The sequence below is a fragment of the Bicyclus anynana genome, chromosome 16 (assembly GCF_947172395.1).
Source record: "Bicyclus anynana chromosome 16, ilBicAnyn1.1, whole genome shotgun sequence".
Classification (NCBI taxonomy): Eukaryota; Metazoa; Arthropoda; class Insecta; order Lepidoptera; family Nymphalidae; genus Bicyclus; species Bicyclus anynana.
In genome coordinates, this window is record NC_069098.1 from 4,728,396 (window position 1) to 4,741,392 (window position 12,997).

Genomic DNA, 12,997 nt, shown 5'->3' on the forward strand with positions numbered 1-12,997 from the left:
TGTATTACAAAATAAACTTTATCGCATTGAAATAAAATTGAATTTTGAATAGTGGAACGTAGAGGCCATTGCCACAAACACACGGGCCAATGCCACAAACACATGTTGGCTTTCCATAACCAGTTTGTTAGACCTGCCGCTCCTCTCTTGTTGTATACGAATAACGAAGAAAGCGGTGATTCTGTATGATGAAGTGAGGGTCACGTAAGTTGGACAGCGTTATATGAGCCAGGCCGGGGGGCGTAGGTACGGAATCAATGAACTCTGCGAACTCGACCGACAAAAGGACGTTTCGCCTGGCAGGTAATTAACTTAATATCAATCCTTTTTTATTTCTAAAATACAAACACTTAGCTGGATAATTGGATTATGTTTGCCGCGGTGTAAAAATCCAAGTCATATATCAAGACATCAAGTCATATATCATTTTTCTAGTGATATCTACTGGTCGATTTTATTTATTCTTGACTAGAGTTTGGCTAATGAAAGTAAAGGCCAAAATCGCGCGCTAAATTTAAAAAATCATTTAATCAAATAAAAAAAACATGCGTTTTCATGATTTCTTTAAATAACTTTTTTGTTTGTTTTTACCTATAATATTTTAAATATTAATTAAACCTTTATTAAACTCAGTTATTACAATATTTGCACTTTAATTTTGAGAATTTATTCCGGTTTTTTTTTTTGGCGGGCGATTTCAGTAGCCAAACTCTAACACTTCTTAATAAGTTGCCACTCGTCTCAGACCAATTAAATAGGGACCTGCCTCGCTAGATGTTACCTCTCTGTCAAAGTACAAGATCTCGACCTAACATGATTATAAAAACTGTTTCTATAGAATCGACGTTTCATTGTTGTAATCGTTTTCGTCGTCTAAAGAGCTCCCTAAAATGCCGGTTTGTATAATTGCATGGCACTAAAAACGGTCAATAATTTCTAGTTTACTAAAAAATGATTTTTCGTTTCATTTGTAAATACATATTTCTAACTTAATTATATATTTGTAATAAAAGCAATACCAAAAAAAGAATCCATTCTTCTGACGGAACAGCAAAACATTGATCAAGTAATCGAATATTCTGTGAAACGTGGCGAAGTGATTGATTGCGAAGTGTGTATTGCGAATCAAATTTATAGTTGTGTGTAGTGTAAGGACACAGAATATAAGTATTTTATGTTAAATATTTTCGATGTGTGAGTTTACCTCGTCCTCCTCAAAAAACGACAGACAATTTTATTGGAGAATCTGAGTACGATGCATCTCCATATCTAATTCATCTATGCCACTCTATTGCCACTACAGTACATATTTGTACTTTATTTATTTTTTTCAGTTATGGCCGGTTTCACGTTGGGGTCCCAAGGTGCTGTAATAGCGACCCCGCACCGAAAATCGCAGTGATAGTTGACCTCCTCGAGACCGTTTTGTTTGGAAGCCCATGCAAGAAGCATATGTCCAGCAGTGAATGTCCATCGGTTGTTAGTGATGATTATAATGATGATTATCTACTAGATGATGATTCCCGTTCTCGTGGTAATATGGTTATAAAATATAGCCTATGACACTCACAAATAACGTAGCTTTTTAATGGTTAAATGGACACAACATGGCTCCACGGAAGACCAGCGTTGTGTTGGTGGATCCACCACTAGCACATGCTGAGTGGTGACCATTTTGATACCACACACATCATCTTTTGTTTTTTTTTATTCGGTATCTTTTAATTTTAGTTCCTTGATTTTAATTAAAGTTTTGGTGTCTTCTTTTCTTAAATCTTCCTTTCTTTCTTTTCAAAATCGGTTCAGTAGATACAGAGATTACCCCTACGACACTAGAAACTTCTTTATAACACATTTGCTCGTAAAGTGTCTGTTATTTCAACAATTTTAATATTGAAATGTATCTCATTACGCACATGTGCTGTAATGTAAAGTAAAATGCACATGTGCTGTAATGTAATATAAAACCTTATCATCCGTTTAAAAATGTACTAGTATAGTATTGGCATAGAAGTATAGATGATTCGAATTGACTGTGAGTTTTCATAGTAGTGGTCGTCTTGAAGACTTGAATCTAAAATAACAAGTTTTCACCGATCGGATCTTAATTTAGAATCTTGATACCACGTGCTAACTTAGCAAGGTGAGTAACAAAGTTTCTATGTGGAACACGTGTCAACTATAGAGCTGGCACAAGGGATATAGCTCATTAGAGCCACCCAGCACTCTGGCTGTTATAAATTGTACGTACTATAAATACACTGTATCTTCATATGGTATGGTATACTTCATCATCATCATTGTCAACCCATATACGGCTTACTGAGCACGAGTCTCCTTTCAGAATGAGAGGGGTTAGGCCAATAGTTCACCTCGCTGGCCCAATGCGGTTTGGCAGACTTCATACACGTAGAGAACTAAGAAAATTCACTTATGTAGGTTTGGTTTTCCTTCACCATTTGAGTTTTAATTTTTGAAAATGCACATAATTAAAAAGTTGGAGGTGGATGTTCCGGATCGGATACGAACCTTTACCCTCCGAAATCGGTAGCAGAGGTATTATGGCTCTTACGTACGTACATATACTTAATGGCATTTAAATCTATACTAATATTATAAAGAGGTAAAATCGGTGGTGATGTTGATCTCTGAATCTACAGAACCAATTCGGAAAATTCTTTTACCTACTGCTACTACACTTTAGAAAGCCACGTTATTTGTGAGTCTTATAGGCTACATTTTATGTTCGTATTCTTACCGATACGGTATAAGTTAAATATTTTGTATAGTTATACTGTACTAAAATTACCTATGTTAGTACTTAGGAGCAGCTTGATCTTACAAACATTAAGCTTTTATAAAATGATGAACTTTTCTTCATTTTCATGAATTTTCATTCTTGGATCCAAAGTCAAAGGATACCACCGGTGAACGATGTCCGTTGTTTAACTGATACAATATACGTAGATACTGAACATGATGAGGTCTTGTCGAAAGACTCGAAATACGAGCTACAGTTTCCGCGAGAGCTGAGTGTGTACAACTACTTGTAGCTTAGAAATACTTAACGCACGAAGCGGTGCAAGTTACGAGTCGATGCTGGGTGACTGTAATGAGCGATGACCTTAATTGTGAACTTGTAAACTTTTAGCCAATATTAGGTAATACTCTCGACTTCACCTGCCTTCACAGGTTGATAAGAACTTCTTCACAGCTTCGTAGGTTCATAAGAACTGATCACGAATTTCCTTTAAAATATTTTAAAATCTATCCATACTAATATTATAAATGCGAAAGTAAGTCTGTCTGTCTGTTACTTTTTCAAGACCGATTTGGTTGTTACTGATACAGAGAGGACCTTAGAGAAACAGAGATCGTATGAGATTTTAACATTATCAAAGACTGCCAAGCCGCATTGGGGCTGTGGTGGATATAAGTTCCATAACCCCTCTCCTATACGGAGGGGAGGAGGGGATGAATTGATAGTCCTAGTTATAGAAGGCAACAGCGTTGCCAATTTGTTCCAATTTCAACTCAATCTTGGACCATTCCCCAGATGTGGGGATTGGTTCTATGTGTGGGGATTTATTTAATTCTGCATCTATCGTTGACACGAAACCTATTGGAGAGTTAATAACAAAAATACTCAATAAAATCAGTGTTAACTTCAATATGTTCCAAAAAAATTTAAAACACAAGGATAATAATGGCAAAAATCGTAAAAATATAATTGAGAACTGCATTAATTTCATTTCCTTTACAAATGGAAAATTTGTGGGGAAATAGGGATATATTTCCCCCGAATTTGAAGAATTTCGCATCAGGTAAGCTCACTCAGTCACCTGGTAAAAATAAGTAGGTAAGTTTTTTTTTTTATTCTTTGCAAGTTAGCCCTTGACTACAATCTTACCTAATGGTAAGTGATGATGCAGTCTAAGATGGAAGCGAGCTAACTTGTTAGGAGGAGGATGAAAATCCACACCCCTTTCGGTTTCTACACGGCATCGTACTGGAACGCTAAATCGCTTGGCGGTACGTCTTTGCCGGTAGGGTGGTAACTAGCCACGGCCGAAGCCTCCCACCAGCCAGACCTGGACAAATTAAGAAAATCTCAATCTGCCCAGCCGGGGATCGAACCCAGGACCTCCGTCTAAAAGCACTTAGAGTCAAGTACAATTTCTTACCAATGTCATCGTCATATTATTCGTATATTTGAGGGGAAATTCTAAACTATGCGACTATAAATTACACAAGATTAAACCGCTCTAGATAGGGGACGACACGAATTTGACCCAGAAACATGAGGAACGGGATTGAAACACGAAAAAAATGGCGTCCCTGCTCTCGAATATTGAGAAAAACATGGCGTCGCTAACGTTATAGGTATAGCTTAATCATACGTCGATTAATTGATTTCTTTTCTATAGAGATTTTAGTAAATGGAAATCTTTTCACGGCTCGACGTCTCAACGGAATTGGATGAAAGGACAACGGATGTGAAAACTTGTTAGATAGAATAAGGTGTCTTTCTCTCTAGTTTCGAACCGTGATAGCCCAGTGGATACGACCTCTGCCTACGATTCGGAGGGCGCAACTTTGAATCCGGTCCGAGGCATGCACCTCCAACTTTTCAATTATGTACCTACTACCTGAGAGCCGTGATAGCCCAGTGGATATGACCACTGCCTCTGATTCCGGAGGGTGTGGGTTCGAATCCGGTCCGGGACATGCACCTCCAACTTTTCAGTTGTGTGCATTTTAAGAAATTAAATATCACGTGTACTCAAACGGTGAAGGAAAACATAGTGAGGAAACCTGCACACCAGAGAATTTCTTAATTCTCTGCGTGTGTCCAGTCTGCCGATCCGCATTGGCCTAACCCCTCTCATTCTGAGAGGAGACTCGAGCTCAGCAGTGAGCCGTAAATAGGTTGATAACGACGATGACCTACCTACATTTTAAGAAATTGAACATCATTCTCAAACGGTGAAGGAAAAATATCGTAAGGAAATCTCTATACCTGAGAATTTTATTAATTCTCTACGTGTGTGAAGTCATGCCAATCCGCGTTATGCCAGCGAGATAGACTATTGACCAGACCCCTCTTTTTCTGAGAGGATACTCGTGCTCAACAATGAGCTGAAAATGGGTAGCTAATGAACCTCTAGTTTATCCTACTATAATAAGTGTCGCATTATTGTGGGTATTGTCATATAATCCAGTTGTGGGAATAGAACCCACGACTTTGGTTATAGAGGTCAGGGCACTACTTGGTCATCAAATAACAGTTAACTCTTACGTTAGGATATCTTGTACTCGGCTTTTTTTTGATTGACCTTTAACATTTTACTCCCACATTAAAAAAAAAAACTAAAAAAAATACATAAAATCAAAAGTAAGATTTATCGACTATATTAGTAAATCACTAAATAGGTAAGAGTAAAATCATTCGACATATGCAGAACATATAGCAATCTATGGGCTATAGACCTAGACCTAGGTCATAGCATTCTCGTAAAATTCTCCCGCGTCTGTAAATGAAGTCGCAATAATTCACCCCCAGTTATCGGATACGTTTCTTTGGATGAACGAACGCAGGCCAGTCGCCCGACCAGTCCGTCGACTAGTCGACTCTCGCGAGTCGAGTAACTAGAAAATTAGATAGGTAGCAGGTAGGTTAAATATTAGATGAGTAATTCCTATACAACCAGACTGAAGCTAAGTCTTAACAGATTCATTTTCGTTGAAGGTTGTGTTTTAATCTAATTCAGCAAACAACAAATTTTTCGTTCGAATCCGGTCCGGGGCATGCACTTCCAACTTTTCAGTTGTGTGCATTTTAAGAAATTAAATATCTCTTGTCTAAAACAGTGAAGGCAAAACATCGTGAGGAAACCTGCTAACTATATGAAATAACTACCAGAGAATTTTCTTAATTCTCTGCGTGTGTGAAGTCTGCCAATTCGCATTGAGCCAGCGTTGTGAACTATTGGCCTAACTCATCTTATTTTCAGAGGAGACTCGAGCTCAGCAGTGAGCCGAATATGGGTTGATAATGATGATGATGATTATGATCCCAGTCGCGCAAAACTTACGTACGTGATTTTAGGAAACGAAGAACAATACTAAAAATAACCAAAATTTAAAAATGTAAAAAAACGAATGTGAGTTTGTTTGTTACCCTTTCACGCTGTTTAGTTACATTTAAAAATAATCCAATAAATATATATCCAATAACTATTCTTATCGTTGTATATACTAATATTATTAAGAGTTAGTTTGTGTTGTGGTATTGTAGGGTAAATCTCTGAATCTACTGAACCGATTTTGAAAATTCTTTTACCACTAGAAATCCACGTTATTTGTGAGTTTCATGGTTAGGCAATATTTTATCCCCATATTTTTACGAGAACGGTAGTTACACGGGTAAAATGAAACCGCGAAGCTTCTGCTCGTCCACGTCCAGTATGTAATACAAAACTCTTTCTCAATTTTGTAATGGCATAGCAGACTGTAGACGCCATCTAGTGACGAATAACGACAACACCAACAATGTCAGGAGCGCCATCTGTCGTACGGTAGTAGTACATCTTCTCATTGTTTGAATGGTACACTGAGATACATAATAAGGCCGCTGACCTGCTACCTTATTATGTATCTCAATGTACCTTTCAAACAATGAGCCACTACATCGATCTTCGTCGTATTTTCATTTTTGTGATGATCTAACGTAGTTATTTCTACGAAATGACGTTGACTTCGCCATTTTACCTCAAGTGGGGGTAATGTTTTGTTTTAACAATCATCTAACATGACTATTTCAACAAACGTACGATTAAGATTACGTAAATTCTAGTTTTTTGTTAGAATAACGTTAATAATTTCTACTTCCACTAATATACTAAAGTAACTTTACGTCAAACGGCGATAATTATGTAATTTCGTTGAAAAATCAATATTAGACATTTGCGAAAATGAAAATTCTATGAAAAACGATCTAGCTAGTGACCATCGATCTCCTATTAAAAAGTAGATGCACAATCAGGGTCTATAAAACGTCCCCACTCAATGAGTGCCAAACAAAACTTTGCAAATTCAACCTTAAACTCAATATTAAGGTTAAATTTGCTCTGAATTTAGGATTTTATTGAATATTGAACTATATTTAAAGGCCTTTAGGTATAATTTTCTTTGCCATAAATTCTAAAACTATCAAAGAAAAATTGGCCAGTTCTTATTATAAGAGGTCAATGTGTGACTGATTATATGAATGGTACACACACAGATATACATAATAACCCTGCTGGATAATAATGATGACATAGGACAGTGTAGTCGATGGTGGTTGAAATAAAATAACATTTCATCAATAATAATATTTCATTTATTACATCATTTCATCAACTTGTATTTACATGTTTACTTAAAATCTATATCGAACAACAATTCAAAAAGAATACAGTTAAATACTTCATTTGCTTTATTTTTATACTTGGCGACATTATGAACAAGCCTAAAAACCATAAACACGAAATTCCGTCTATTTGACCTACATATTCAATGCACAAACACGCCAAATTCTATATTTATTTTGTTGCAAATTACATAATTACTATAATATTATTCATATACATATAAAAATTCGCTCGTAAATAAATAAAATATATTTTTGAGTCAACGTTACACAATCCCAACTATGAAATCTCACAGTCAACTCGCTAAAATCCACGAGCGACAAACGCCATCTAAAATCATTTTTGATACTTCGACAACCCACAGAAAGATGGTGACATTACGCCAAGTGAACGTAAGTAACGTATTGTTATGTGTGGTACAATTTTCAAAATAAACGTTTTTTTATTTATTTCTTTCCAACAAAGTAAAACCACTGTCCATTTTATATACCTTGTCGTAAATGCTTAGACCAAAGCTAAACTTGTAAATTTAAAACAATTGCAAAGTGAGATTTCATAGTAATGGACATAGGAAAACAATTTTTATAATTTCTAATACATTCTATGACAGTATGTATCATAATATTTGATGTCAATGTTCAAAAATAAAAATGCGGGTATTTTAATTTTATTTGTTATCAAATAACAATCTTTATTATTTTGTTTGAACTTAGTAACATTTTATCTTATTTTAGTTTATTAAAGAAAAAGCGAATTAATTATATTTCACTTAAAAGAAAACAGCTGGAATGCTTACAATATAGGACATTAGACATCTACTGTAAATAAAACCTATAATATAATTGATTTTAAACCAAAACGCAAAAAATAAGTTATAATTTCAAGCGAATAACATTGAACTTGTAATTATGTACACAGCTATGAACACTGTAATATCATTTTTATTACGCAGTCAAAAAGCAAGCCCATTAAAAATATCCACACATAATTATTGCACAACTATGTTGTTTAAATATAAAAAAAACATACGACAGATATGACAATCTTATAACGATATATCATATAGCAAGTTCCAAAAAAAAATATACATATTCCGAAAAATACAGAAATATCATTTACATAATAATGTTAAAATAAATCTAAAATGAAAAATTAATTTTATATCAACATACATACCAATCCAATATTTGTGCTTAATCGCAGTAAATAATAAATAAAGAATATGAAATCATATAATTTACGCACATTGTCGCATTTCTATTATTTGCAATTGCATAAACATACAAAGACAATGTTGGACCAAACATTGGCTTCATCTTGAATTTGAGTTTTTTAAAGTGGATCAAACATTGGCTCCAATTTGACTGCTCACTACTAACAGGTTATACGGAAGTTTCAATGGCGCGTGCTTAGAAGAGCAAGTCTTCGTCACCCTCGTCGAGTAAGTTGGCGATATCGCGCACGTCTTTGCCGGCTTGGAGCATAAGAGCTTTTCTCTGCAAAGAAAATTGGTCTAATGAACCACTAGTGGGATAGAAGCCTTATTTAGTTTTTGTGAAATAAACAATAACCCCCGTATTTGGGAAGTTATAAATACACTGACCTAAAATGTACTCTCACCATTGACCTCTTATAATATAAAAGGCCACACAATCATGTACAAAATTTCACTTAAAAACTGGCCAATTTTGCTTTGACAGTTTTATAATTATTGGTAAAGAAAATTATACCTAATGGCCTTTAAATACAGTCCATCCAATATTTAGTAAAATCCCAAATTCCTAGCAAATTTAACCTTAATTTGATTGAGTTTAAGGTTGAATTTGCAAATGCAACTACTTGAATTGAGTGCCAAGAAGTTGTGTTTGGTACTCATTGAGTGGTGACGTTTTTTGGTCGCTGATTGTGCATCCACTTTTTGTAATAGAAGATTGATGACTCTCACTTTAAAAATTACATCACACATGATGAAATTTTAATAAATTTTTGATTTTTGATGCAGAAAGGATTGATTTAATTTTCCCAATGTGTCATAATTATCAATATATTATTTAATGTAGTTGGATTCCCAATTGTTGGCAGTTTTGCAAAGAAATGAAAAAAAAACACTCACCGCTTCAGCCTTCTCCTTGATGATCTTCTTCTTGTCCTGGATCTTCTTCAGCCGGTAGAACTCCTCGCGCTCCAGCTCATCCAGCTCGGAGATGATGTACGCCAGCGTGCGCTCCAGGCGAGGGATGATCACTGTTTACAGGAAAAAATTTAATAAAACCGGCCAAGCGTGAGTCGGACTCACGCACGAACGGCTCTGTCTACAAAAAAGTTATGTCTGTTGCGCTGAGCCCTTATATTTTAATTTATTTTACTTTTTATTATTTGTTGATATAGCTTTGTAATAACAGGTAACTTTGCCTGGTAACAGATGGACAGACAGACAGCAGTCTTAGTAATTATGTCCTGTTTTACCCTTTGCGTATGTGACCCTAAATATCATTTGGTTGGAGCAACAGCGTGAACTCTAAAGATGCAAAAATGCACTGCCCACTCTGAGTATTCATTAGAAGCCTGTTTAAGAGAAGGAATTTTCCATTTGTACAATTTGTAGATAATGCTTACCCTAGTCATTAAACGTTGTGCACATCACAGGTTTGGGAAATAAGTTGGTAGCATTTTTATATATTTTCATTTTTAAAAATATATATCTAGTGTTAGACAAATTGAAGATATTTGATAGAGCTCTTCATGCTCCACAAAACCACGCTCATCCCATTTCTGAGCTCTGAACACGCTAATCTCTGGATCTGCTAACCCAATTTGAATAATTCTTTCAGTGTTAGATAGCCCATTAATCGAGGATGGGTATAGGCTATATATTATCCCTGTATTCCTTCAGGAACGGGAACCACGCGGATGAAATCGAGCGGCGTCAGCTAGTTTTTAATAAATAACACAAATTCATCAAATCTGGAACCAGCTATGTATGTAAAGTGGTTGTCTCCTTTATTAATCTGTTGTGCTAATATACAACCAGTGAAGAGAAATATAAACAAAATTTCAACAACGCAACGCAATGAAAGAGCCATCATTGGTTGAATTTTGTCCATATCTCTTAAAAAAAATATCTTTATGTGATTGTTAGCGACATTGAAACTTACCATGCTCAATGGCGTTGACACGACGGTTGGTGATCTTGATGACCTCGTCCAGGGTCACAAATGAGGTCTGCAGCGACGCCAACTCCACCAGCAGCTTCACTGCACTCTGGAAGTTCTTCTTCAGCTTGGACAGCTGTTGTCCTCCTCTGGCTAGACCGGCTAGCTCATATGTGTCTGACCCATCTTGGTATGACTCAAATATTGGTAGTGTTACACCTGTAAGTGACAGAGTTGAAGTCAAATTTCTTTATCTTTATTGAGACAAATGGGAGATGAATAGCTTAGTATTCTTTTCTGACAAGCTTACTCTTATATAAAATAGGATATTCTGGGCATAGGTTCACACTATCGAGGAGTTTGAATTGTCAGTTATCGTAAAAATTGCATTGTTTGTTTCTTGGCAAAAAATTGCATTGTTTGGGCGGGCAAAACAAGGTTAAGGTGAGTGTTCCTTGAAAGGGATCCCTTAAAACTCAGAATTTTTACTTCAAGCCTCGGACACTGGTGATATTTGGTTCCCCGATCCACAATGGTATAGCCTGATTTCTATCAGATTGCATCAGTGTGAGTGAAATTAAGGGAGTCATCCGAGAGGGAGAAAAAATCCAGGATATTCCAAAGCTTAATTTACACTTCTTTAAACAAATACTACAATGATTTAATAACATACCAGCAACATTGTCTTTCTTGGAGCGAATTTTAATCTGTGCCTTGGTTACATTCTGAAGAACCACTTGGTTGAAATCACCGGTTGTGAACTTGGCCTCGGCTAATGAGAACGCAGCCTCTTTCATCACCTCGCCCATAAGAGTTTTTGTCTAGAAAAAATAAAAACATTGCGCATAATTTCTTTTTTATCTTTATACCATTTTCTTCTTATTGAATAAGTGAAAACTTCCTTCTTCTTATTAAGTGAAAACGAACATAAAAAAATTCTTTCTAGATTACTAGATGTCTCTCTCTCTAGTTGTTCCTTCATGGCTGAGGACTGTGAGCCCTTTTGTGAGTAATAAATTAAAGTTATTTCTATTTCTTAATATATCCCACCAAAATTAACAAGAAGATTTACATTCAACAGTTTTTAGGGGATGTCTGGTACCATAAATTAGGTACCTCCCTGCCAAATTTCAACTCTATGTCAAGCAGTTTCATGCTGACCTTTTGCTTTTATAAAGATACTAATATTATAAAGAGGAATTAATTGATTGTGTTTGAATAGGCTCTTCTTCCTACTGGGCCGTTTCTGCACTTGGCTATGTGATTGGCTGTTGTATGTGGGTCCTTCAGTGTAGGTCCCCGCTGGAATTACGCCATCCAGAAGCTTAGCAGGCCGTCTGAATGGGCTGTAACTACTGGACCAATTAAAAAAATTCTTTCACCACTAGAATTCTACAATATCCCAGATGAACATACAATATATTTTATTTCCATATTTTCACAGGCAGGGGATCTATGCTGGTGTAACCATAGGGTGACTGCTTTTAATATATATTTAAATAAGTACATTAAAAATGTTGTTTATTTTCGTTACGAACCAGCTAACTGGAAACTCATCACAATCTACAGTGACAAATAAAAGTTGTAAGCTTTTAAATAGGACTACGGATCAAATCTAGAAACTGTATCTGTGGTCGTTGACTCGTACTATAATAATTCAGTAATTGCAAATAACTGGAACATCGATAAATTACTCATACTACGCACAAATCGTCAGTAGGAACAAAACTTTACCTCGATAATTTTGCTCAAAATCATACGGAATCTGACTTGTAAGGCATCTGCCTTCTTTTTCAGTAATCCATGTCCTTTAACTGCTCCAGCCAGACGGCCTTTTATTAACATTTGAGCACTAAAAACGAAAATTAAAAATGTTATTTTAAACCATCACTACTCAAGCTTAATTTACACATTGCAAGTGTATATCGATTGCTAAAGATATTACTTACCCCCGAGAAGGGAAGATCGCTAATTTATCTTTCCCAGACATATTAATTTAGGAAAATACTAGCGTTTTATCCCAAATCCAGGATTTTTACTCCCTTCTCTATCAGCTGATGACAGAAGACAAATTATTGATAAAAGTGTGTCTATGGTTGGTCTTGTGATCTTGTAGAGATTTTAATATGGTACGAGAATCCGAAATGACAAAATGTGTGGGATGAGGGTGATAATTATTTTCTATTTTTATAACTACGTACATAATTTAATTGGTGTAATAAGGTGCAATGGTTTTGCTAAGAAATATAATAATCCAACAATGTGAAATCGGATGTCTATATTCTATTTTTTAAGCCGTGGGACTTCTTTCGTGGCGCGGAGTTAGGAGGTCATTGGTGGTTGGTTGCTCGTTGGTTAGTCTATGTCTGTCATGTCCATAGAGTAAGTAAAGTCTGTGCTGTGTAAAAAATAAAAATTCATTTGTATTCA

General features: G+C 35.7%; 1 protein-coding gene across 1 annotated transcript; it reads right to left on the reverse strand.

Annotated features, from left to right (window-relative positions):
- Positions 1–7,361: 7,361 nt before the first annotated feature.
- Positions 7,362–12,675, reverse strand: LOC112046680 (V-type proton ATPase subunit D). The gene is made up of 6 exons (XM_024083400.2): positions 12,517–12,675; positions 12,302–12,419; positions 11,241–11,388; positions 10,571–10,786; positions 9,529–9,659; positions 7,362–8,911 (listed from the first exon to the last, which is right to left on the reverse strand). The coding sequence occupies exons 1-6, from the start codon at positions 12,555–12,557 to the stop codon at positions 8,825–8,827; spliced, it is 741 nt and encodes a 246-aa protein (XP_023939168.1). The 5' UTR covers positions 12,558–12,675; the 3' UTR covers positions 7,362–8,824.
- Positions 12,676–12,997: the final 322 nt, after the last annotated feature.